The following is a 27325-nucleotide window of genomic DNA, read 5'->3' on the forward strand; positions in this document are numbered from 1 at the left end:
AAACTAGCTCAAACTAAGTGTAGAAAAGGCTACGGTGATACTAGTTGGAAGGGAGAAGTTATTTGAAGAACTAGAAAGGGTTATTCTTGTCTATGAAAAGAATCTGCCTATCCTTTGTACTTGTTTGTTCTATAGATCGGTACAAATTTTTCAGTGTCTTGTCTGATCCATCCCTAACCCTAATTGGCTACCCCCTGAAACTCCCAGATAATTAGGTATCATTGGTAGAAAACAGCCTTCTTCCTCTAATATCTTGCTATGCATCTGTAGTCCTTCCTTCTGGATAAGTATCTGGTAATGGTTATCCACATTATCCACGTATTTGTCACTTCTGGATAAGAGTATGGTAATTTACGACACCAGAGATTGAATGTCATCTCAACAGGATGAGCTGCCATGAGTACATTAGCCCAGAATTCCAGTTCAAAGAAGGAGGTCCAGTGGTTCAAGCACTGATTTGGGAGACCGGAGTTCAATTTCCAGCTCTGACATAGATGTTCTATTTAACCTTGAACAAGTCTTTGTCTCTCTGTACCACAGTTCTCCATCAGTTATACTGGATGAATGGCACTTCCCTACCTCACACAGGTGTTGTGAGGGTAAATGTATTAAAAGACTGTGAAATGCTCAGGTGGTGATGGGGACCCTATAAGTACCCAAAGACTGACAAACTGACAGTCTTCACACAAAGGATTCCCCTAACATACCTACCTATGCTGCCCAAGAAAGCACCTGAGTGTGTAAGGGAGAAGAGCAGAAAATTAAATTAAGTCCACTATGAATTATGCAGATTTAATTTACCTGAGAAGTGTTTATCATGGTGATGCATATTCTATAACATCCTAAAATAGAAATGAATGTAACTAGACATCATGCTACAGTTGATTAACACATTCAACTTTTAAATAGTATTGCCAAAAATGTGTTCCAGAGATTTTTAACAAGAACATCTAATTGTAATAGCAAATGATATCACAGTCTGGAAGATACTGTGGATATTGAGATCAACATGAATAGTCAAATACATTTAAATGTGTTTAGGAAAAGAAGATAAAGTCTGCCATGACACAGATTAAAGTAGATGAAGCAGAAGGCATCTCGTGGACCTAATGTTCACATGTTAGTATATGCATCAATACAAGGTAAAATTACTTTCCAGATCTGTCATTTTCTTATGGTTAGCTAGAGCATCTCAGGGAAAAGAGTCCTTATATATTTTAGCCTGGCTCTTGAGAAGAAATCGATTGGTGTGACTGAAGTGCGTCATGCTGATGATCATTTTGAATCATTGTAACAACATAATATCTGGTCTGGGAGAAGAATGTAGTAAAATGTCATTCTTAGAGCAAGTGAGTGATGAAATGGTAAGGGAGGTGCCTTCCGAGTCCATACAACCTACAGCATTATATTTCCAAAGGTGTGGAATCATCTCAGGTGTAGTAGGCAGTGGGGGCTTTTTGCTTTTCTCCCTCTCCTATCCCCAGCCCTAATCCCCAGTTAGCAGAAAATGTGTTAATTCAGTGTCATACAAGCCCTGACTCCCATGAATACAGCCATACTAAACATGATATATTAAAGAAAATGCTTAAAATTTAACACATTTTCATTATACTTTTAACACAGGGATGCATTGCTTATGTAAAAAGACTTTGGGACTCCTAGAGAAATTAGCCTTGACATGTAGGACTGAAAACATTTATTCATCAAAGTCATCACCAGTGTAGGCTGTCTAGGGCACCACTAGACAGGTTGTCACAGTAATTCTTGTCTATCTCACACTTGCACATCTCTATAGAAAGCAGATTAGTGGCCAAACATCTGAAGGATGGTGAGTATCCGGTCTTTGTGCATGAGTATTTAATATTCTAAAAGATTGATTTGGGATCTTGTAACTGGTGTGATTAGCCAGTCCATGCCTGAAGGGGAAGGTAATTTTGGATACAGTCGACCATCCCAGAACCATTCCATTGCTTGCTAATTTGCACTCTTAATACCAAGTATCAATACACTCTTTGTTGGTGATAATTTTTTCTCTATTTATCTTAGAGATGGACAATAAAACATTGGTGGTTCACCAGGGTTAGCCCTTGGTGAGCAGCTGCTGCTATATTTACGTGCACCTCTGCAGGTACAGACGATTGCAGCTCCCATTGGCTGGGAATGGTGATCCATGGCCAACTGGAGATGCGATCCCTGGAGATGTGATCCCTATACGTATAGAAGCACAAGTAAATATGGTGGTGTGGGAACCCGTCAGGGACTAATCCTGGCAGACTGGATCTGGCCCGAGTATTTCCCCACGCCTGGTTTATTTGCTTCTTGGGAAACATTCACCAGCATAGCTCTGCAAGTGTCTGTTGGTATTCAAATGATATATTCAGCATAGTAGTACCTCCAGTGTATTTATGGCCTTATCAATGACTGTCAGCCATTCTAAGCACTTTCATACCAAAGGAAGAGTCTTCACAGGCTGACTGAAAAGCCTTCCAGTAAAATAAATTGGTCTTTCCAGCTAACTTTGCAGTGGTGTCACAGTCTGAAAGGGTATGGAAGCCTTTCCTGGCAGTGGCTTTTAATGGACCAAAGTGTCAATGACACATCTGAGAGAGATATAGTGGTTGTGTTATCAATCAACAAGTATAAACACAGAGTCTTACAGAAGTCTTGGGTAGAATCTCTCAGAGCACTAGAACATCTGTTGTACAAAAATCCAGAGCTGAGTAGCGTCTCCATATTCAGTGATGGTTTTTTTTTTTTTTGCCTCTGGAGTTGTGGTGCTGATTATTGAATGACCATTTATATCCTCGCTGTTGCTACTGTTATGCAACATGTGCTATGTAAAGTGTCAATGGAAAAGTTACAAATTTCTAAGTATGGTTGTCCCATTTATATGTATGTTTCATTTTGTGTCTGAAGTTAGGAAAATTGGCAATGTACTATAGGAATATACTAGCATAAATGAAAACATATGTGTTCTACTCCTGGGTCACACCCATGAGATGAAATTTACATTGAAGTGAGACAGCTATATATTGATGGTCCATCAAGGATGCTTAGCCATGACATGCACCATAGAAGAAATTCATTCCACCCAAATAACTCTTCCTGTGGACACCTCAGCAAGGATATGGGCAATGGCTGCCCCTGTGAGTCATCCAGCCGTGTAAGGACATGTGATATGATCACATGACACTGGACTCCAACATAGGTCAGTAACTTTTCCACAGAGACAGTAAATTTCCAGGCATATGACAGAGGACCCTTAAGATCTCCATTTTGCATCTTTCCTCCCCTTATTCTCTGGACTATGGGTTTACAGTTTAGAACTGTGGACTGAGAACCGTCCAGTCTTTTGGAAATTACAAAAGAACCTTTACAAGCCAGCAGCCTATTCCATTGCTGCTACAAAACTGATATAAGAACTTTACAAGGCATATGGTGACCTATACAGACAAATATTTGTAGAAGTATTCGAGTTATGGAGAGCTGGAGTTTGTGAAGGCAAAGGGATTTTTGAGAGGAGACGTCTGTCTGAGACACAGTTGGAGTTGAGTCCTGACAGAGTGGGAGAGGAGTTGGGTGTAGGAAAGTTGTGCGCGTAAAAATGTGGGTTGAAACAAATTTGTTTTGATGTGACAAATTATATTTTTAACTTGACCCTCATAATGGAATAATTTATTTTATCTTACAACATGCTAGCAGGCAATGACTTACGTTCAGGACAGATCAGCTAAAAATCTGGTTCTCCAGACTGTAGAATCACTTCACAGATGGCTATTTGTGACCTGATTTAGAAATCTAATAGTCTGTCTTTTTGTTGTTAAACTGGTGGCGTATGTGTGTGTGGGCGCATGTGTACACACTGTGGATTTTTGCTCTATTTAATAACCAGCTAAAGCCTTAAAAACAACAAAGAAAGACTTATTCAAGGAAATTGAATATTTTAATCATAACTGGCTTTTTAAATAGATTTCATTTTTACATATTGCTTGATTAGATAACATTGGATTTGTGATTCATAATCAACATAAAAGAAAATTGCAGTGACCTAAAGGCCTTGTTACATAAAGGAAAAAGGTAGGAAAAACAGTAGTACCTTGCTTTTAGGATATTATAAATGAGTTGCAGTTGTATTGTTGTCCTTGAGTACACCTACCAGCTTTAGCTTTAATCAATTTCCTATGTTTCTCTCTTCTTTTCATCTGTGTTGAAGACCTACACAATGCAATATGCACATAGTCAGCTACACTAAATGCCTTACACAAAGTCAGTTGGACAAAATGCTGTTAATACACAAAGTAAATACATTTTAAAAACACTTTTTTTTCCAAAATTTATTTTGGTTACATTAAAATTTTGATGTTGCTTTGCATTTTAAGCTGGTTAAAATTCAGATAGATGTGAGTTAATTGTCAGTTTTAATGGTGCAGCTGTGACGGCGCGTTGGGGGTCCCCCGTCTCCTGCACCCCGAAATGGCACAAACAGACTCCACCAGCCAGTGGAATTGAGGGTGGTTTATTGCTCCTCCAGCATACAGCATAGCACAGATGTAATCTGGTTACAGGAACTGGGGCTAAGAGGCCTCAGTGCTCCCCTTGAGATAGGGGAGTCCCAGCCCCCCTCCCCAGCTCCTTCTCCCCTGCTTTCCAGACAGGAACTCACTAACTCTCTTCCAGCCCTGCCCCCCAGCCAGGGCAGCATTCCACCTTCCTTTGTTCCTCTCCATGGGGGGTGTCTGGCCACTGGTTTGCATAGTGACTCATCCTGTTTTGCTGGGTCGTGGTTACCCCAGAGCCAACAGCATAGAAACCAGCCAGGTACCCCCACTACGTCACAGCAGCGAAGTATACATTTCATCAATGCACACGGATTTACTAATATTTTGCAATGCCTAAAATAGCAAAAGAAGTCACCACATGCAGTAAAGGGATGATGTTGCAATTATACAATTATACATATTCCTAAAAGTCAGCACATATTTCAGAAATATCATTGCACATCTATCTGATCATTTCCTACTCAGATGTGCAAGTGTGTGTGGGGGGGAGGGAAATGCATGTAGTCTATAGCATTAACCGATAAGGTTTTGCTTATCAGTTAATATACTACACGACTACATCCCTAATGGAATGTCTTGCTGGAGGGCTAAGATCCTAAATTGTTCCTTGGATGCTTGAATTTTCTGACTGCTCACTAAACAAGTCAAGACTATTGTTCTAACATAAGGGCCTAAGTAGCCATTGGTATATGTCTGTTAAGACAGAAATACAGTAAATTTCCGATAATACGGCATCTTTAGGACCCAGGGGGTGCCGGATTATCAGATATGCCGGACTATCAGAAGGGGGGGCTATGAGGGGTCTGGGGTGGGGGGGATGAGGGCGGCACTACAGGACCAACCCGGCAGCACCCCAGCTGCTCTGCCCCGGGCATCCCCAAGTCAGCAGCTGCTGAAACTGACCAGCGGCTGACACGGGGAAGCTTGGGGCAGACCAGCTCCAATTGTCCGGCTGCCTGGAGCACTTCTGGATCTGGTGGTGCCAGACTAGCAGGAGTGCCGGACCACTGGATGCCGGATAACTGGAGTTTTACTGTAGTGTGGTATACAGTTTGACTCTTTGGTTAAGTCAGTATCATGACTGGCAAGTGGTAGCAATCAATTAGATCCTTGTTTATAGCCTCCATAGTTTGTCAAGGTCTTTAAAGTGGAAGAAGAAAAATTACAAGTATCATATTCCCTCTTTTCTCTCTGTGTGCTTCCAACTGAGATACTTTCACTGAATGGCAATGAAAACAGCACTTTACAGATCCCATCAGTCTTCCTTGTCAAAATAAGCCTTTAAGAGACACAGTAACAATTTTTTGTTACAATCCAAATGAAGCATTACTTCCTTCTCCCCTTATCTGTACACTGTAATTATTGCATAAAAAGCAACAAAGTGGGCTTCAAATCAAAATTAGCTATTAGAATTTCAGTTGGTTACAATATTAAAGAGGATGCTTGATTTTCAAATAGTTTTCCCAGTGTGTGTCTTCAAAGAGGCAATTTTAGGGAAGGAGAAATTTCACAAATTTTGTCCACTTTTTTTTTCCTTTTTAAAAAATGTTTCTAATTTGAAAAGTTTCTATGTAAAATGTTCACAATGAAGCTTTCCTCAGTATGCTAGAATAGAACACTAGAACTGGAAGGGACCTCGAGCGTCGAGTCCAGTCCCCTGCCCTCATGACAGGACCAAGCACTGTCTAGATCATCCCTGATAGATGTCTGTCCAACCTGCTCTTAAATATCTCCAGAGATGGAGATTCCACAACTTCCCTTGGCAATTTATTCCAGCGTTTAACCACCCTGACAGTTAGGAAGTTTTTCCTAATGTCCAACCTCAACCTCCCTTGTGGCAATTTAAGCTCATTGCTTCTTTTCCATCATCAGAGGCAAAGGAGAACAATTTTTCTCCCTCTGTCTTCCTTGTAACAACACCCTGCTATGATGCTTCCTGTTGACTCCCTCTGGGAGGACCTTGAGCCAGAAAGATGCTAGCCCAAGATATGTTTAAAGGTCAAAGTAGAAGAGATGAAATTGAAGGATCCCCGGGACTAAGGATGTTAAGTATCAGGTACTTGACTAATCCAATAGTCAATGCCTTTTTGCCCTAGGGCTGTTGCTGCACTTCAAAGGTGAAAGCCCCAAAGTCTGGAGTCAGCTGGGGACTCCTCCGGTGACCCCAGGCTCTGTGCAGCACTACTGCTTTGAAATGCCACAGCACCGTTTCAAAGTGGCAGCGCCGCACTGAGTCTGGGGTCAGCTGGGGAGTCTCCAGCTGACCCCAGGCTCTGCACGTGCTGCTGCTTTGAGATGCCAGCTACCTGGTGCTGCTTTGAAATGCTGCAAGGAGCCTGACCCCAGGCTCCCCGTGGCATTCAAAGCACAGTGCTGCATGAAGCATCTGATCCTGGGCTCTGTGCAGTGCTGCTGTTTTGAGGTACCCCCCCCACTCTTCTCCCCACCCCTTGCTGCCTCTATCTGATAAAGGCAGCAAGGGGGGGGGGGGGGAGGGAAGTGACTAGTCAACTATCCTGTCGACTATCTGATAAGCATTTGCTTACCGGATAGTCAACTTGCCGACTAGTCCTTCACATCTCTACCTGGGACATGGCTAGGGTGAGGTGAGGCTAAGGCAAGGAGAAAAATAAGTGTTTCCTTGAACATAGTCTAGCCAATGTAACTTGTCTCCTGACTTTTATGTAGAATACACTGAAGCATTATTGTGCAGCATCAGCTAGATCTTAGAGACATTAGCCTTTTTGATTTGCAAGTTTGTTTTGTGTTTCTCTTTCTAAGAGCTTTTTTATTTTTTGGCCACATTGTAATGCTTCAATATTTTTTTTATCTTTCAGCTACCCAAATAAAGGGTTAAAAGTCTGTCAAACACCATAGCTTCGTGCATTCTAGCTTTTAAGAGAGGAAAATGATTTAACAAAAAATCTTTAGTCGTCAGGTGTTAGTCTTGATGATCAAATGTCGCCCATTTTTTGTGAGGCATTCTTACTGTAATAAAGTGTTTCCCAATTTTATTTGGCCACGAACCCTTTTCAGCTTGAAAGAATTTCAAGGAACCCCTAAGCAAAAAAAAAGGACCCGCCGAGTACCACCGCAAGAGGCTCTGTCTCTTTAAGAGGAGCTGGGGGAGTGCTGAGCTTTGCCGAGTTCTCACAAAACCCCGGGGGTTCAGCAGAGCACTAATTGGGAAACACTGCTGTAATAGGTCAAATGCAGAGGTGCTGTGATGCAGGTTAAACGGTAAATAAGTGTAAATTACATCCCCAGGTGGGGGACACAAGTTGTGATGTGGTTAAGAAAAATGTTACATCTTAAACCAACTTGTGCCTTCCTGTTTAAGCAGGCTCCTATCTTCTACATTATTTTTTCCACAGCTTGTGTTTACTAGTCCAACTCACCTTTTCCAGCATCAGCATGGAAATTACACCCATCTGCTGATTCATTTATTCATTCATGGCCATTTAGGTCACTTCTGAATTAGGGATGTAAAGGACTAGTTGACTATCCAGTAAGCAAATGATTATTGGATAGTCGACAGGATGGTTGACTAGTCACTCTCCCCCTCCTCCCCCCGCTGCCTCTAACAGATAGCATGTGTCAGCACTTTCTTCCACCCCACGTACCCCTCCCGTGTCAGGGGCTGGGGCAGGGGAGGAAAGAGTTTGGGGGAAGGGGCAGCTACATACTGGGTCTAGTGACAGGCAAGATGGTGAGCCCCAGCCTAGGGTTGCCAGATGGTTTCAACAAAAATACCGGACACACTTAACATTACATCACAATCTACATTACATCTTATTTAGAAAATACCGGACATTTATATTTTCTCAGTCATATTTTCTCAATTTGTTTCCCGAACAGAAAGCACAAATACTGGACTGTCCGGTTCAAAACCGGACACCTGGCAACCCTACCCCTGCCCCACCTGGCCACTCTCCTGGTAGTGTGGCTGTCCCCAGTGGTCACTATGCAGTATAGCTGTCTCCTGTGCTCGCTGTCCCAAATGGCCACTGTGAGTATTGTGTCCTTCCTCTCTCCCCCCTCTCTTTCCATGTTATGGACAACAGTCCCGTTTTAGGGACTTCCTATTTATGGTAAAAGGAAGCTGCATATCAAATTTGGTGGCCTTACCATTTAGGAGGACTTCTTGAACAAATGGACTCACAGACAAATGGACCTACGGACAGACAGACATGCTCTAAAAATGTATAGATGTAATTGCTCCTTTTTGCGTTTTGAAATAAGCAAATGGGTATTGTCTAACAAATTGATTTTAATTCCTGCCAACTTTATGGTGCCTTTGTCCAAAGATCTTAGGGGGTTTACAAGCATTAATTAAACTGCAAGGCATTTTATGAGATAAATGTTATTACATGCCATGTTACTGTACCTCATGTAAATGACTTTTCATGAGAACACCCTTGAAGAGTAGCAGAGCTGTACATAAAATCCTTATTTGCAACCTCTTGCTGTAGTCACTTAGGTGCTTTTGAAAATTGTATCCAAAATTCTCTTATCAAAAAGGGCTTAATTGTTTAAACCTCATTGAAGTCAATGGGATTTAACTTCCAAAGTTGTATTTTTATAAGTGACTAAGGTGTTTATGAATTTTTTCCCCTTAGCATTGTCCATATTGTTGCGTACAACCTGTCATTGAACATGAGCATTGCTCTCGTCAGAGGATTGAACATATTCTAAATAAAGACCTGGTAGGAATTGCACAGCCAAATAAAATAGTAGTGTTTATAATTCATAATATAGCCATTGATATACTGTCAATATCTGCTTGCTCATATTTAAAGTTTGCTTTGAATTTTTTTGTCTTTAGGAGAAGCCAAAAATCTTCCTACGTATCCGGGGCCAAACAAGATGAGGGATTGCTACTGTACTGTAAACCTGGACCAGGAGGAGGTTTTCAGGACCAAAATAGTGGAGAAATCACTATGGTAACAAATATTTCTTGTGTGCATATATAGTCACTTGGATCTTTTAATACCTTAGAAATTTCTATTTATAGTCTATTTCTATAGTTTTCCCAATAGATCCCTTGCTGCCATGGCGAAGAACATAGCTGATTTTTTAAAAATTGCAGTGGATCTCATGTCCTGGCATCTAACTATATGTTTATCATTTATGTGTGAAGAGGTTTTTGTCTTGAGAGGAAGCACATTAATTAGTCTCCAAGTAGTTTACAGTTAATGCAGCTCTCTAGAATATTTGCTTTTGAACTTCCTTTATGCTTTTTAGCTGTCAGTTGAACTGTGCAACTGAATTCAACTGTCAGGACTTTTTCCTTCATCTTGTTGTTATACCTGCTGCTTTGTCAGAGTTGAGAATCACACTGGGCTTTTGCTTTGTGCATTCCTGGGGGTGCAAAAGTGGGGAAGGGGTAATTAGACTACAACATGGAGGGGAAGCAGTTACAGTGAAATCCTGAAATGGCAGGTACAGTGCTAAGTTTTCATAGATCTTTCTCTCCTGTACCTTTGCTCTTTCAAGAGGCAGTTTGTGGTGAATGGAAGCGTTTCTTTCTCTGCCACTGTGAAACTACCAGATCTATTCAGGCATAGTATAGGTAAGAAGGGGTTTTAGAAATCAGCTTTTTTCTTTGGGTTCCTGGGGGAAGGGGCGTAACACATTCCCCCCAGGGAGACATCCTAGGATGCTGAACCCCTATGAGAAACTAGGGGTACGTCTAGACTACAGGGTTTTGTCGACGGAAGTTTTGTCGAGAGATACTGTTGACAAAACTTCTGTCGACATAGAGCGTCTAGACACATTCAGTTCTGTCGACAAAGCAAGCTGCTTTGTCGACAAAACCCTGTAGTCTAGACGCAACCCTACAGGCAATAACACCTTCTGTCGACAGAACTCTGTCGACAGAAGGTGTTATGCCTTGTAAAATGAGGTTTATCAGCGTCGACAAAACTGCTGAGTTCTGTCGACGTTATGTCGACAGAACTCAACAGTAGTGTAGACGCAGGTATAGTTTTGTCGACAAAAGTCCACTTTTGTCGACAAAACTCAGTACAGGCAGTCCCCGGGTTACGTACAAGATAGGGACTGTAGGTTTGTTCTTAAGTTGAATCTGTATGTAAGTCGGAACTGGCGTCCAGATTCAGCCGCTGCTGAAACTGATCAGCGGCTGATTCCAGGAAGCCCTGGGCAGGGCCTTCCTGTAGTCAGCCACTGGTCAGTTTCAGCAGCGGCTGACTTGGGGATGCCTGGGGCAGAGCAGCTGGGGTGCTGCTGGGTTGGTCCAGTAGCGCCAAGGAGCGGTGCTGTGGGACCAACCAGCAGCGCCGCACCTGCTCTACCACAGGCCCGGGGCTTTGCTCCACGTCTCCCTGGTCTGCCGGGGGGGGGTGGCCACTAGCTGCGCCCCCCCCCAGCAGACCAGGAACACGGGGAGCAAAGCCTCAGAGGCGCGGGACCCCTCCACCTCCCGGCTTTGCTCCAGGTGTCCCTGGTCTGCTGGAGACGGTCCCCAGCAGACCAGGGGCACCCGGAGCAGCTTTTCTCACCCCGGAGGTCGAGGTGGCGGGACCGTTGCGCTCTGGACGGTCCCGCTGCCTGCGAGTTCCGGGGCGAGAGAGCCCCATTCGTAAGTGCGGATCCGACATAAGTCTGATCCACGTAACTCGGGGACTGCCTGTAGTCTAGACACACCCTAGTTGTCCTCTTTCTTCAGGCACCTGCACTGTCCTCCTTAGTGGTAGTGCTGCACATTCCACCTGCAGCTGCTGACTTATGGTCGTGTGGCTAAAGCCTTCTTTACCTTCAACATTGGCCTTGGCTGTAGCTATCTGAATCAGCTGCACTCATGCAGTAAGGCCAGAAGGGACCAGCATAAGCCTCTAGTCTGACCTGCACATCATAGCCCGTACCCACCCATGTAGTTCTCTATAAAGTGCGCGGCTGAACGGCTGCTCAGGAAGAAATTAAGACCCACCCACCTTTTATTAGTGGAACTGTGCAGCATGCCTGCGTTAATTAGTTACTTCCTCCTGAGACCTGATCCTGCAGGTGGAGAATGTGGAACAAAGGTATGCTGGTGGGCTTGGTGGGGGGAGTCTGCACAGGAGTTGGGAGGCAGAGGGAGAGTTGACTCTGAGAGTCCAGCTCTCCCAGGCAGCACCAGCTGCCGTCATTGTACCGATAGAAGCAGTACCTCCTCCTTCTCAGCCAGCCCAGCAGGTGGGCTGCCGTCAGTGAGTGTGCCTGCAAATAGAACCATCACACCTCTTCCACTCGCCCTCCTGGGCAGCCCCATGTGCTGGGCTGCTTTGAATACAAGTGGGGGAAGCTCCTTGTCTCCTCCATCCCCCCCACCTCAGGTAGCTCTCCCAGGTGCTGGGCTGCTTTGAGTAAAAGTGGCACCTCCCTATCCCCTCTGTCCATTCCCCCTCCCTGGTAAGTCCAGTTGCTTGCCTGCAGTTCAGCGTACGAGACAAGAAGCACCCATAAAACTGAGAGCAACTCAGCTCTGAGAATGAGATTGCCCTAAATTCGTGCTAAAATGTTGCTATCCACCTGTGTCATTCAGACATTGCTTTGGTGCAGAAATAAAAATAAATAAATGAATAAAATATGCAGAGTGATTTTGTTCCTCAGTCTTTCCCCAGAGTTGAAGTACAGCTTTGATGAATGCAACACAAATTGTCTGAAAGATTTGAGATATGTGAACAGAACTGAAATATATTTTAAAAAAATCCTGTTTCTTGGGTAGTAGGGAGCAATATATGCACAAAAAGTGTGTGGAAGTGAGCCCTTTAAATAACATTTAGCCAGTAGTTGAAAACAATTTAAAACATCTATCCCAGCAGCCCAGCCCAATCCCTGCCAGGTCAGGCCCCAGTGCCTTCAACTCTACTTTCCTAGCAAAGGAAACAAGAGCAGACACCTTTTTAATAAGATACCAATAGGCTACTGAAAATTTTGCAATGCCAGATGCTCCTGAGGGAGTGAACAGAAATGGGCAATCAAATGATCCCTCTCATGCTAGCCATTTCCAGCCCCTGACACACAGAGGCTAGTGACACCATTCCTTCCCATTCTGGCTGATAAGTATATATTAAATCCTTTCATCTTGAAGTGTTGACCACCGAGCATCTCCTTACAAGTCAGCTCTTGGCTGCTCTTGCTTTCCTCCTGTCTCCTGGGGTAGCCTTTCTTCTCCCTTGACCCTGTCAACTAACATTTGTCTTTTAGCTCCACCTCTTTGAGCGTGGATAGGCCAACAAAAGCAGTAACATGCCTCTGTTTCTTAGGAAGATCCCTACTGACTATCCTAACACCCACCTTCCTGTAGTCTCTTCCACCAGTTGTGTTTCCCCTTCATCCTTGAACATTCTCCTAAGAAATGGAATAAATAAAATCAGTTCAAGAAGGAAGCTACTTTTAACACTGTCCGTACAGTGCCTCTGTGTGTAGGAATTGCCATTGCTTTCATGTGTGTCACAAGTCAATATCAAGATTGTGCAGCTGTCTAACTGCTGTATCATTGAGGTAGGTGTTGCAATCCACCCCTCAGTCTTTTCACTGTACTCCTCCAACATGTGTTTAACTGTGCATTTCTGCTCTGTAATCAGCAATGGAAAGATGGAGCTAAGCCATATTTCTGTGTTGTGGCAGTCATTCTGTCAGGTCCGGTGAGTCGCCTGATGAGCCGAGTATCCCAGGCTGCAAACAGGTGGTTATAAATTAGGCCTTCTGAAATTCACCAGCCTGTCTATCCTAGAGTTGGTGCTGCTCTGAAAGGACATAGCTGTTGGTCTTGATACACTGCTATTCATCCAAGACTGGCACTGGGCCAGCAGCGCTGGACAAGGGCAAATAATGTCTGCCACAAACAGGATGTTGCAAAGTCAGCCGGATATTTAGGTATACAAGGAGTTGAGTTTTTTCCAGCTGGTGGGCAGATCATCTTCTAGGAAGTGTGTTATTCCTATTGTCAGCCTGGTGTGCAGCAGGTTGTTTTTATCTGTGGTAGTCCTTCATGCAGTGTGGCGGTTAATGGCATCATGTCAAAGTTTTGAGAGAGCTATCGGATCCAACAAGTAAATTAGATGTTAATATATGGTTAAGGCAGCCACTAATGATATGGGTGGCCGTGTTCAGCTCTGAATCAATGAGACGCATGTGCTGACTTTTCCACCAGATTTGTTGCAAATTATTCCTGTAAGCCCAAAATGAGGTTATCATGGAAATGATAATAAATTGGTGCTTTGTCTTGCAAGCTGGAGTCAGTCAGTAGGCTAGATGTCTGAGTGATAGACTCCTGTAAGGACCCATTTTAGTGCCTTTTCTGGGTAATTCTTTATATGTCCATCCATCTATCTGATGAAGTGGGTCTTTGCCCACGAAATCTTATGCTCCAATAAATCTGTTAGCCTATAAGGCTCCACAGGACTTCTCATTTATCTATCTGTCTATAAACTAAATTCCAGTGGGACGACAGAGTGATGTCATATGCGTCCTCATGCTGCCTCTGTCCTCAGCCACTTCCTGTGGCCAGCCCCGGTGCTGTCCCCTCCAAGCGTAGGCTGCTCCGGCTCCCACTTCACTCCCTTGGGGACTGTGCCCCCAGGGAGGAGCTGCTGGGGCTGGGTACCCTCCACTATCTGAGCCCATTCCCCTGGGCCTTACTGGGTCCCCTCTGCCATCCAAGCCCCTTCCACCATCCCGACCCCTTCTGTCGAAACCCCACATCTGCCCCCCCCTCACCTGCTCCTCCCCCCGGCCAGACACCTTTCCCCAGAGAGAGGGGAGTTGGTGGATGTAGGAAGCAGGTGGCGCAGCCCCCTCGTGTGTATATATAGTGTGCTTTCTACCAACCACTTCAGTGGAGATATTTATACATGCCAATAACAGCTGTCTTGTAGGTGTGGGTTATGAAAGGTCACTCAGCCAGGACAAAAGTGCTCTAGCCACTCCAGCAGTAGTGAATCTAATATAATGGCCACCACCTTCCAGCTGGACAATTGCCTGGTGAGTCAGGCCTTGTAGTTTGTGATGAGGATCATCCACTCCCTTTCCAGCCATTTGTCCATTATTTAGGTGTGAAGCAGCCTGGACCATCTAGGACACTTACAGACAAAGATTGTGTCTCAGACTGTCTTGATCCAGAAGCTAGCAGGAACCTGCTGTATAGTAGAGGCAAACGTTTTATGAACTTCAATCCTGGTAAGCCTGGCTCTTACCTGGGGTTAATGGAGTGAATGCTGTATAGAATGGATTTATACATGCTTTAACAAGGTTATACTTTAAGACGTAGTAAAATATGTACTTTGGCTCCCAGAAGATGTTTTTTTTCAAGTGATTTCATGCTGTGTTGGTTTATTTCTCCTCAGCCCATTGGTTATGTGCTCATCTCAACCAGTCATGATATTGCATTCTTTGCCGCTGTTCAGAAATCAAATGAAGTATTTTGTTAGCTGTAAATTATCAGGCAGGAAAGTTTTAGTGCAGGGCTACTCAACTTTGGAAGCCCCGGGGGCCACAATGATGCACATAGCACATGCCGAAGCCATGACTTAAATGTGGTTGCATATATATCCAAATATATGCAAATAGCTTCTTTTACACTGACAGGCATGAATACAAAGCCCACAGTGCTCCTCCACTCCCAGCCCCTCCTCCCTGGGGGCTAGAAACGCGACATTCTGTACCCATCTGTTCCAGCCATCCCGTCCGCTTGCATCTTTAAGTGCTCACCCCGCCTGGGAGATGCCTCGCCAGGCAGAGCATGTTCCCAGTGGAGGCCCTGTTCAAAGGATCCCACCCGCGGGTTGCATGTTGAGCCCCGGCGTAAACCCAAATCTCCTCACGGGCCGTTGAGTAGCCCAGTTTTAGTGTGTCCAAAATGTCTGTGTAGAGACCTCTGGTACAGTGCTCAAAGTAGTACAGGTTGGACCTCTATAATCCAGAATTCCTTCATCCAGCAACATCTGTGGTCCAGCATCCCCATGGGTTTTCCCGGGCACTTACAGCGGGAAAAGCTGGATCCTGCACTCAGCAACTTCTCCGCCGCTCTTCCAGAGCACCTGGCTCGACTGAGCCAGGCTGAACTGAGCACCTGGCTGGACTCAACCACAACTAGGCTGGAGCGCCCCCATGGAATAGCCTCCAGCCCCTACTGGTAAGGGTGCTGCTTACTGGTTAGCCATTGACATCCCTAGCTCAAGCTCAGGGAGGGAGAGCGCAACTCATTGGGAGGAGGCCAGAAGTGCAGCAAGTGGCCATGGGGCTCAGTGCACACTTGTAAGGTTGTGTGCCTAGCCCCAGAGCTCCACCACCATCCTATCTCTTCCCTTGAGTGTCCCCACAGGCAATCACTGTTAGCCCATCTGCTACTGCTTCAGCAGAGCCCCATAGCCAGCAGCAGCAGAGGTGTCGGTATTGACCTCTGATGGTCCAGCAAATTCCCTGGTTTGGGACCAGTCAGGTCTCAAGAGTGCTTCAATCTGTACACATTTTTACGTACATCCTCTCCTCCTGCACAGCTCCTCTTCGCAGTTTGACAGCCAAACATGGGATTGATTCCCAGTTCTATATGCCACTGCTGTGCTGTGAGTTACTAGGAACAGGAACATGATACTGGGCAAGCACAAAGCTGAAATAATGTAGCCATGCCAGAAGGTAGTGTGAGGTAGGAACTAGAAGCAAAGAATCTGCAATCTGCTTTTGGTGTGTGTTGGAGAGTAAGATTAAACAGCAACTCTGGCCCCCATTCTCTATTTTTAATGCTTCGGTTTCACTTCTTGTCTAAACTTGGACAGGTTCTGAGCAACAGGGACTTTGGTGGTGTTGCAACCAACGAAAGCAAATCCTAAAAATGGTCTTTCCTCGCCTCTTTCTTGACAATTTAAACTTTTGAATGTAGCTTTTTCAATTTAGAAAATAAGTCAAAGCCTCCAGTTTTATTGAACTGTGACTGTGTTTAATGACAATCTGTTCCCTGGTTTTGCCCTACTGGTTTTACAAGAATCTGTGAACTATTTGAACAGTTGTGGGAGGGTTCATATGCCTAAAGGTGACACTCTTGTGACCCTGAAATAATATTGCGAGCCAACACTGCACAATTGCACCTATCCTTCAAGGGCGGCACCTCTCTAAGCGCCCAGCTCCTCAGCACTCACTTCCTTTGGGCAAAGTCCCTTAAGATGAGGGGTTTTCCAGGCTGCATAGTTCTCTGCTTACATTTTATATCCCTAGAAAGCCAAAGCTCTGAAAGGGCCAGCATCTGCTGTTTGTTTTCTCTGCAGAGGTTATGGGCTGTGTAATTGCCTGCATTTATAAGATACTCTGCAGCGCTTTATAAGTCAGCACCTTTATTATTAAGGTCTTAAGTTTTAAAAAATATTTAAAAATAACCTACATGCATGGTCAAAAGCTTTTACCAAAGCTTACCCTGAGCAACAGCTTTGGAATCTGGTGGATGTTAGTCTTTCAAAACCCGTAACTACGGTGGGTGAGTGTGTTGGGTTTTTTTGGCAAATGGTTACAGTTTCATGGCTGTCTCAGGTTCAGAACTAGACCTATTATGAATAGTTCAGTCTTTCCTTTTTTTCAGCTTCATCCTTTGACCTTGGCCTCACGTAACAGGTGTTCTGGAGACAATGGGTCATTCCTCAGGGTGAAGCTTCAAAAGGCTGAGGGTTTGCATAATTGGAGGTGGATAATTTGCATTCACTTCCCCCTAGATATTTCCCAGGAAAATCACTTCACTTAACACTTTGTTCCAAACCTCCATTCTTAGCTGGCACATTGTTTGGTATAGAGTTTTGAACCACTATATTCCACATCTGTCACATTCCTCCCCCTCCCCCCCCACATAGATTATACTGTATACAGTTCCGGCCCACAATAATACATAAACCATTCATTTAATACAATGGATCTGTTAAATACTTAGATTTAATTCAGTGAGGTCTGCCAAGGATATCACAGGAAATTGCCATATAAGAAGATAAGAAAGGCCATACAGAGTCAGACCAATGGTCCATCTAGCCCAGTATCCTGTCTGCCGATAGTGGCCAATGACAGATACTCCAAAGGGAGGGAACACAACATGTAATCCTCAATAATCCCTCCCCATCACTCATCGATATCTACAATGTCTTCTAATTCAGGTTTTCTTGCACTGAGAGAACCCATATATTTTTTCCAGCTATTTTTGTATATTCTATATGCACATGAAAGGTATAAAATTGAACTATAGCTGAAACCTTTAATTTTGTACAGTGAGGAATTCCACGTGTTTTTTTTTCTTCTTTTTTTAGCTAGTTACTTGAATGGTAACTTCACTGATGTGGTTGTGGTTTATTACTGTGGTTCTCAAGCAGGAGTATGAGTACTAGGGGATATACAGAGGTTTTCCAGAAGGCATATCAGCTAATCTAGATATTTGCCTAGTTTTACAAAGGCTACATAAAAAAGCACTAGTGAAGTCAGCACAGTTAAAATTTTGTACCAATAATGACCTGTTTATACTGTACATTGAAATGTAAGTATATTTATTTTCTAGTTGGTTTATTTATAATTATATGGTAAAATGAGAAAGTAAGCAATTTTTCAGTAATCAATCATATGCTGTGGCACTTTTTTATTTGTCTGATTTTTGTAAACGAGTAGTTTAAGTGAGGTGAACTTTGATTGTTCTTGCGTACCCTCCCACCCCCACTCCTAAAAGGGGCACAGTAATCTGGAAAGGTGGAGAACCACTGGATTATTACACATATTAAGTAGTATCTAGAAGCCCCAACCAACAAAGTGCTATATAGAGAGAGTCCCTGCCTTGAAAAGCGTATGAACGAAACAGTGAACAGGTCAGGAAAGGAAATTTTGCTATCCTCATTTCCTAGATAGGGAATTGTGGCACAGAGATTAAGTGATTTTTTTTTTTCCCCCCTCAGGGCCACACAGAACCTAGACCTCTTGCTTCCCAGGCCAGTACAAATATTTATTGCACCTTGCGTTGGCACGAAATTCCCCTAAAAAACTTGAGAGCAGCCAGATTAATGGGCCTTGGAGGGTATGGAACTGACAATAAATCACTGTCAAGAATTTTACATCATTTCTAGCCGCCAACCTACATCAAAACTGGGCTGTTGTGCCGGTGCCTTATGCTGAGTCAGAGATTAAAGGTCCTGCTCAGATAGCTTCTATGTACTCGGCTGGAAAAAGCAGAAGGAGTGGAGGAGATAACTCATAGGTAGAGGCTGGCTAGTGCTCAGTAGTGTAGCCAGAAGGTGGGCCCTGACTTTGGGTGTGTGGGCAGTGGTGGGGGCAGCCTGCTAGGCTAAATGGGACTGACTCCTCCCTCCCAGGCCCAGACAGAGGTGCTGAGTTGAGCAGAGCCCACCCCACTTGCCAGCCTGTGTAGGTGAGCCTAGATGAGAAGTGAGTGGGCCACGGCCCACTCAGGCCCACTGTCAGGGCCGGATTTAAGACCTTTAGAGGCCCTAAGCACTGAAAAGATTATGGTGCCCCCCCCCCATATGTAATTCAAAATAAAAACAATACTATACCATAAAATCTTTTGTGTGTGTGTGTGTGTGTGTGCGCGCCCCTGCTTTGCTGGTGTCCTAAGCATGTGCTTAGTCTGCCTATTGGGTAATCCAGCCCTGCCCACCATGACTATGCCACTTGTATGGCTCGAGAGGGCTCAGCTTAACGGGGAAGCCCTGCATCGGCTAGGGCCAGGAAAGGGGTAGAGCAGGATGTCATGGCAGAAGGACCCTGCCTGCACTCATCCATGTGTCCTGCTACAAGAGCCCATGGGCCAGAGTGGGGAGCCAGCCAGCACTAGCCCCTCAAATCAGCACTAGCCTCCCTCCTGCAGTCACCCAACACCTATGCCTCCTTGGCAGCCAGAACCCCACAAACTCACACACGGAGTGAAGGGTGGACCCCTTCACCAGGTTAGACCCCTGCCACATCGGGGGCTGAGGAGGTCTGGTGCCCTGAGATTATGAAGCTGTCCACATCTCCATGTTGACCTGAGCAATTGTGCTGGCGTGAGGCCTCTGCTTTGCTGGATCGGTTAGCAACAGCATATCTGTCCTGCTGCATCAGCTCCCTGGAACCAGCCCAACTGGGGAAGGACCTTGGGTCAGAGTGGAGAGGCTGGAGTAAACTGTGTAGGTCTCTGACCACATGCCCCAGTGACCCAGGGGCAAACTTAGGGTGTTGTAATGCACCTATGCAATCATGGCCAGCACTCATCCAGCTGCATCATAGGGCAGGAAGTCCAGACTTGCCCCAGGAGGACTGATTGGAGGGCTTGGGACAATGCTTCATACCAACAGAGCAGGGTTAGGGGACTTGGGGAGAGTTTCTGCATCATGCAAGGTGCAGTTCTCTCTGGGTTTGCCCTTGCTACTATGCTTTCCTTGTCACTAAGGGAGAAGGAAGGTTAGAGGTCCGGGGGCGTTCAGGTTTCCCTAGGGAACAGGGCTGGGCCCCTAGCTGCTGGGCCCTTTCCTTGTAGAGCTCCCTCCTCACAAGGCCTTCAGGGTACATGTCCTAGAATCACTGCATGTCACCAGACCCTCAGCATTGCAGCACACACAGCTGCTCAGAGCATGGCAGCCAAGGACCCTTGCCTCATGGCTTTGTTTGGTTTCTTTGCCACCAGTTGACCTGCTCAATGACAAGAGCTGGATCCAGTCCCAAAAGGGCACCAAGCCTGGTTGGTGTTGCTCCAAAGGGGTAGTGAACTGAGGTTAGAGGCTTCAGACCCCTTTGCCTCTGTCTCATTTTCTTCCAACATCTAGTTTCGCTTTTTCACAGGGTAGCAGGCTGAAACCAGGAGTGCTGGGAGGGGGAAGGGGGGGGAAGAGGAGGACGGGGGTGTTCTGCCCTTAGAAAATGCAGAAAGAGTACATTTTAGAAGTGAGCTCTAAATAAGCTGAGCAGGGCAACATCAAAGGTGGAGACCTCCACTTCTGAGAGTCAAGCTCCAGGGTAACAGCTAGGCTGGGCTCACTCTCTCAGGCCATGCCTATACTTATGCGGAAGTTCCAATTAAGATGTGTAAATCCAGCTACTTTAATTGCATAGCTGGAGCTGACATAACTTAATTTGAACTTTGGTGCCATGTCCACAGCAGGAGGTCAGTGGGAGCAAACATTTCCCCCCATTGACTTTCCTTACTCCACACAATTCAAGGGGTACTGGCATTGATGGGGGCCCCTTCAGCGTTCAGCATCTTTCCTAGACCCACTACATGGAACTCCAGAACTTCAACTATCACAGCATCAATCTTCTAGGAAGATGTGGCCTAACAATGGCATCCACCCTAGATCTCCCGGCCACACCTAGCCAGATAGAGACTCTACTTTCAATTTTGTTGGATTTAAGATTGATTTTTCCTTTGCTTGCATCAGATGTCTCCTTTTACTTAAAGGGCAGTATCAGCCGCCACAGGAAAATCAAGGCAGCTTCTCTAATCTTTAGTAAAGGGAATATGACATTTCTAAATTTGTTTCAGGGATGCCAGAAAAGACAGAGCAGTGGAAAATGTTAAATGATTAGTGTGCTTCAGAGAAATGGATCAAGCATCTTGGCTCCAGGATCCTATAGTGCTCCTTACTACCTGACAGGAACTTTTTATCTCCTGGGGAAAGATTGAATGTAAGAGAAAATAAACTACGTGGGCCTTGAATCTATTCTCTCTAGACTTTGGCAGGCAGGGAAAGAGCCAGCCACATAATACTTGGATTTGCGCATATGTATAATACGTATTCACACACAAAAGACTTAGTTGAATGTTATTTACGGTTGCTGTCATCAATAAACTATTAAAAACATTAAAATTAGGAGATACATAGTTAAGGTTGAAGTCGAGTGGACATTGCCCTTGCAGTCTTCGTTTATCTTCTTTTTGGAAAAAAATGACAATAATGAGGAACTGACCTTGTAAAACAAAAAATATTGATGCAACCTTAATTATAGGTCTCTACTGCAAGTCCACAATATTAAGGAGAAGTTAGTAGAAACTCTGTAGTTTAAGGCTATGTTGCACTTAATATAAGTTGCTTTGTTTCACACTTTGCCAACTGAACTTAATTACCAAATTTGATAAATTCCTTCTTGCAAAGAGTTAACTGTTCAGTTTAAAGGTTTCTCTATAATGTTTGGAGCAACAGCTTGTCAAAGCACATTATTGAACTTGTAGTGTACAGTAGCAGTTTCCACTTCACGCATTGATACGTATTAGTGTTAGATCCATCAATAATGAGATACATCTGTGTTTAAAAGCAAAACATGCTAACTGAATACAGGGCATGGTGGGGCCAGGCAGTGTGTTTAGGGGAGAGTATACTGAGGAGTAGCAGTGTCCACAATGTACCATGCCCATGCCAGATAGCATGCAATAGGCTATCACATAGAAGGTTTTGACCTTGGCTTGCTGTGCACTAACCAACCAAGTAGACACCTTAATTTTTAATAAAATATTTAATGCTTGTTGATATCTTCTTAAAATGCTTACTTTAAATAAATTACTGTTTTCCTCACATTTATTTGTGTTCCTCTAGCTAACTAACCACAAACTCCAAACTTCTCTCTCACATTCAGATGTGTTGGACACAAGCCACTTCTCAATTTTTAAATACATAGTTGTTCTACTTACTTTGGACATGCACCAAGATTAGTTGAGGGAATTACTTGGATTCATCATATCTCAGTGCTGCCAGCCTGCCCCTGTGAAATGCCAGCTCTGTCAAGCACATTGGCCAAGGGGAAAGAGGTTTTAAACTGAATGGCATAAGCAGCACTTAAAGAGTGGTTTCTCTTTCTGTGTGATTCACTGTAATTCCCACAATAGCCTCACTCCGCCATGTAACCCTCTCCCCCCCCACACACACACACAACACACTGTGCGCTCTCACTATGCCCTGTATTCACTTACCATATTTTGCTTTTAAACATTGATATGTATCATCATTGATTAATCTAACATTGATGTGCATCAACACTTCGAGGCTTTATGTGGTAATGGGGCATATGGAGCTGTAAAGGCAGAGGAGCTTGAGGCAAATGAGGCTGCCCATGAGAGATTATTAGGGCAGGAAATGAACAAGACTCCGGGGGAGAGAGATAACACAGCTGTATAGAATGCCAGAAAGGGAAGCAGGGCAGTGGGAAGAGGAGTGGTGGACATTAAGGCTCTGAGATATTTACAAATGAGAGTATGTATCTGTACTGAAAGCTCTCCATGTAGTAACTATCAGTATTTTTATAGACTTTTATTAAGCACCTGAGAGATTCAAAGATGCAAAGTAAACATATGTAATTTGCGTTCCAGTTTGTCACGGGGGTACAGATAGAGGTTGGGTATCCCATGAGACAAGGGTGTTTCTATCTGGGAGAGGAGAGACAATTTGATGGATAAGAAAGGGCCTGTTCTAGTGACCTTGTGAAAGGGAGGATTTTTGGTGTCTGGTGGCATGTCAGTAGATAGGGTTCAAAGCTGGCAGGGTGGCACTGTAAGGGTAACAGACACCCACACAGAAGAAAAGCAGTAAAAGCACAGGCTGAGGAAGTTTTAGGGAAAAAATGGGAGTGTGGCGGTATGGAAAATAGCCTGGAACAAGCTTAGAGAAACACCATGCTACTGTTTTTTTTCCTATTTGGTACCAGTTGTAAACATGATGGCTGTGTCTACACTGGCATGAATTTCCGGAAATGCTTAAAACGGAATACTATTCCGTTTTCAGTTTTCCGGAAAAGGAGCGTCTACATTGGCAGGCTGCTTTTCCGGAAAAGCCCTTTTTCCGGAAAAGCGTCTGTGGCCAATGTAGACGAGCTTTTCCATAAAGAGACCTGATCGCCATTTTTGCGATCGGGGCTTTTTTCCGGAAAAGACTACTGGGCTGTCTACACTGGCCCTTTTCCGGAACAGTGTTCTGGAATAAGGACTTATGCCTGAGCGGGAGCAGAATAGTTTTTCCGGAATAGTGGCTGATTTTGTACAGTAGAGCATTGTTGCTTTTCCGGAAATTCAAGGGCCAGTGTAGACAGCTCGCAGCTTATTCCGGAAAAGCAGCTGATTTTCCGGAATAAGTGGCCCAGTGTAGACACAGCCACACAGTTGTGTTCCTTTGCTTTACAAATTGTTTGAGCATGTAAACTTGCACCCCTGAAAGATTAATCTCTTTCCTGCAGAAACATTAATATTGTGGGTCAGAATCTCAAACGACCTCCACTGAGGCAGGCTAGTTCACATCCGTGGGCATGTCTACACTAGGAAATTTTTATTTTGAGATAATAATTCCCAAAATAATAATTTTGAAATAACACGTCCACACTACAAGGTGCCATCGAAATAGCTCAGACTTGTTTTGAGATAGCGTGTCCACACTGATTGGAGCCTGCATCGGATTTAAAGCCCCTGGTAGCACTCTGCACCAGTCCAGGCTGTTGCCCTCTTTCGTTCCTGGCCAGTGGCAGCCAAGAGGTGCTGTGGGAGTGCAGGGAGAGCCATGGTGGGCTCGGAGCGCTAGGATCGGCTGTGACTCGTGGGATGGGTGCTGTGTAGCATGACGCTGGCAAAGCTCTCCTCATGGCACATGTCCTTTCCCTTCTGCCTGCAGCTTTAAGCTCTGAAGGAAAAGGAGAGCAGTGGAGTTGTCAGGTATGGCCAGAGCGGCCACAAGTGCAGCTGTGAGAGTCCTCTAGAGACCAATCTTTTTGAAATAGCATCAGCTGAGCGTCCACACTTAACGCTATTTTGAAATAGCAATTTTGAAATAAGTGCTATTCCTCATGAAAAGAGGAATTGTTTTGAAATAACCAGCCTATTATTTCGAAATAACTGGCTTGGTAGTGTGGATGCTCTGCTTGGTTGTTTTGTTTTGTTTTGTTTTGTTTTTTAACAAGGGGAGTTATTTTGAAATAACTCCTTAGGGAAGACCAGGGCCAGGTAAGTCTGTATCTATTACTAAAATCTCCCAACCATAGATTGAGTGTAGTTAGTACAGTAATAACTTCCCAATTTTGTTGGTGTGTATATTTGTGCTTGAATCCATGATGCAGTGCTATCAATCAGCTCCTTCATCCCAATTACTTATGAGAAAAAACAGCTTATGCCCAGTGACTGGAAAGAAGAACAGGATCTGAACTTTCACAATGGCTTAAGTGTGTGTGTATGCTTGTTTTAGGTGTATTTCTTGTGTACCATATGCTTCCAGTTATATATACTATGCCAAAATTCTGAGTTTCAGTTCTAGCATGAGAGGTTTTAGATTCCCAGCACCCTTTGCGTCTTTTGGCTCCTCCTACAGAATCTCACCTTGTCTATCCTTCCTTTATAGATCTATATCAGCAGCCACAAACTGTATCAGAATTTGAGTTCACTCAATTCCCTTGTTATCTGTATTAGGTAAATATTCTGAAGAATCTTTTTTTCCCCTCCTTCTCTTTCTGTTAATGAAATGTTGCAGAATATGTATGCACACTTTACAGGCCAAATGCTGAGTTTCAGAAACAGGCAAGTACCCTTTTGTAGACTCATTCAGCCTATTTATTTTTCTTCCAACTCCCGCTGTTATGTGAACTCAGGTCTACAGTTCATGCAGCAGGATCAATCCAGTATTTCTAAACAAGTTGGAATAGTCAGAGGATGCAGAGGTCTCTGGAATATTAATGGTCCTTACTTTCAAATACAAAAGAAGAAGAAAAATCTTATATACAAAGAGGTTTGGTTTGGGCAGTTTCATTATTATTCATGTTGCAACTCTTTCACTTCATCCACTGAACTATCAGTGCCAAAATGAGAACAAGACTGCTTTTGCAAACCCAAGTGTTGAGAAATAAATGCTGGTTTTGCAACATTATTTGAAACTGAAGAAGAGGTTCTAGTCTGTGTGATTCAGTTTGTAAACTCTTGCCCCTCCACTTAACATTGATTGTGGTGATAATTTAATAGATATTTTTGAAACAAAACTTTTTTTTTTACAGTTTAGGTTGAACATGGTTCTGTGGAGCCAAGCTAACACCAAAAAGTAATTACAAAATCCCGCATCTTAAAAACCTCGAATCACCAAAAAATCTGAAAATTCCTATAGAATTATTTATTGCTTAAACTCATTCCACCTGACTGCCCCATACCATCTCCAGCTCAGCTTCTTACCATTTCCTCTCTAGAATTTGCAAAAAACAGATGCTTAGTAGAGTTGCCAACTTCCTGAGTGCAGAAAACTGAATACCCTTGTCCTGCCCCTTCTCTGAGACCGTGCTTCCCACTCACTCTCCCCCAGCCTCACTCACTTGCTCATTTTAATTGGGCTGGGGCAGGGGGTGGGGTGGGGGTGAGGCTGGCAATCAGGACTCTGGGGTGGGGCTGAGGAATTATGCGTTTGGGGTGCGGGGAGGGGGTTCCAGGATGGATTTGCAGGAGGAGGTGAGGTCTCTGTCTGGCGATGTGGGCTCTGAGGTGGGACAAGGGGGCTCAGGGCTTGGAGAGGGGGTTGAGTTGCAGGAGGGGTGTGGGCTCTGGGTAGTGGTTACATCAATGGCTCCCAAGAAGTGGCAATATGTCCTTTTGACCCTTAGACTCCCAGGTAGCAAGAGGCTCTTCTCACTGCCTCTGCCCCCAGGCACGTCCCCACAGCTCCCAGTCAATAGTTTCAGTCAATAGGAGTTGCCGAGCCAGCGCTTGGGGTGGAGTCTGAGGCAGGGGCAGCACATGGAGCTCTCCAGCCACCCTTCCACGTAGGAGGTGGCGGGACATATTGACCACTTCCGAGAGCCACGTAGAACTGGCCACTGTCACTGACCAGACTTTTTTAGCAGCCCAGTCAGTTGTGCTGACAGGAGCCACTAGGGTACCCTTTTGGCTGGGCATTCTGATAAAAAAAAAAAAACCCAACCCAAAAACAGATACCTGGCATAGGACAAAATAAAAAATGAATAGGTGATCATCAGAAATGTGTTCTTGCATAGGAAGCCTGTCTACATTGAGTTGGATGTGGAATGAGTGAAGTATCATTTAGAAGAGGACAAGAAAGATTCTTTTATTATTTCCAAACAAATCCACATTTGGGAACTGAAAAAATAAGATCAGTCCTGTGGCACTTTGGAGGCTAACAACTATATTATATCATGAGCTTTCATCAGACTTTTTTGAGGAAAATAATATTCCTCCATTGTTAGCTATAAATTTTAAGGAAACTCATGCTGCATTTCTTTTAAAGTGAAGTTTTTATTTATGACATTGCTGTTGCTCACTGGAAAAGGTTAAGTCATCACCTGAAGAAAGTGCTTGGGCGCACGCCTAAGTACCTTGCTGAATCAGGTTGGCACAAAACGTCTGCTGAAAGGAGTCCTGCTGTTCTGTGATGAAGCCTAGCAATGGGCTACGTTTCAGTGAGCATTAGCAAGTCAGTGGGCAGGAGGGAAAGGGAAGATGATGAAATCTGGGTGGACTATGGAGTAGAAGATGATTGATAAAGGGGAGCTTTTCTCAAGATCAAAAACTTTGGGATTTAGAAGGTACAATATGTTGTCTTTAAGTGTTTTAACAGCCGCTGCCTTTCCTTATCTTTCTCCAAGCCCTCTAAGCCTCCTGTCATTTTCCCCCTTTCACTCCCTGGCCAAGTATACTGCCTGCCTCAAAATCACTCTTCCTTCTCTGAGTAGATTCCCATTGCATGCCCAGGTCATGTATTGATGATTTCTTTGCCACCACTTTTCTCCAACATTTGATATTGGCGTGTGAAGTTTCAAGATCAGATGTGGGGAAGCGAGAGGGATGACAACTG

The 27325-nt window shown here is 44.3% G+C and overlaps 1 protein-coding gene across 2 annotated transcripts in view; it reads left to right on the plus strand.

Annotated features, from left to right (window-relative positions):
- Positions 1-27325, plus strand: part of RASA3 (RAS p21 protein activator 3) — a 173255-nt gene that overhangs the window by 39443 nt on the left and 106487 nt on the right. For both annotated transcript variants that reach the window (XM_025186286.2, XM_075918255.1), the window contains exon 2: positions 9385-9502. In XM_025186286.2, coding sequence (XP_025042071.2) covers positions 9385-9502 — 118 coding nt within the window. The remainder of the gene's footprint in view (positions 1-9384; positions 9503-27325) is intronic.

This window comes from Pelodiscus sinensis, chromosome 1 (genome assembly GCF_049634645.1).
Source record: "Pelodiscus sinensis isolate JC-2024 chromosome 1, ASM4963464v1, whole genome shotgun sequence".
NCBI lineage: Eukaryota > Metazoa > Chordata > Testudines > Trionychidae > Pelodiscus > Pelodiscus sinensis.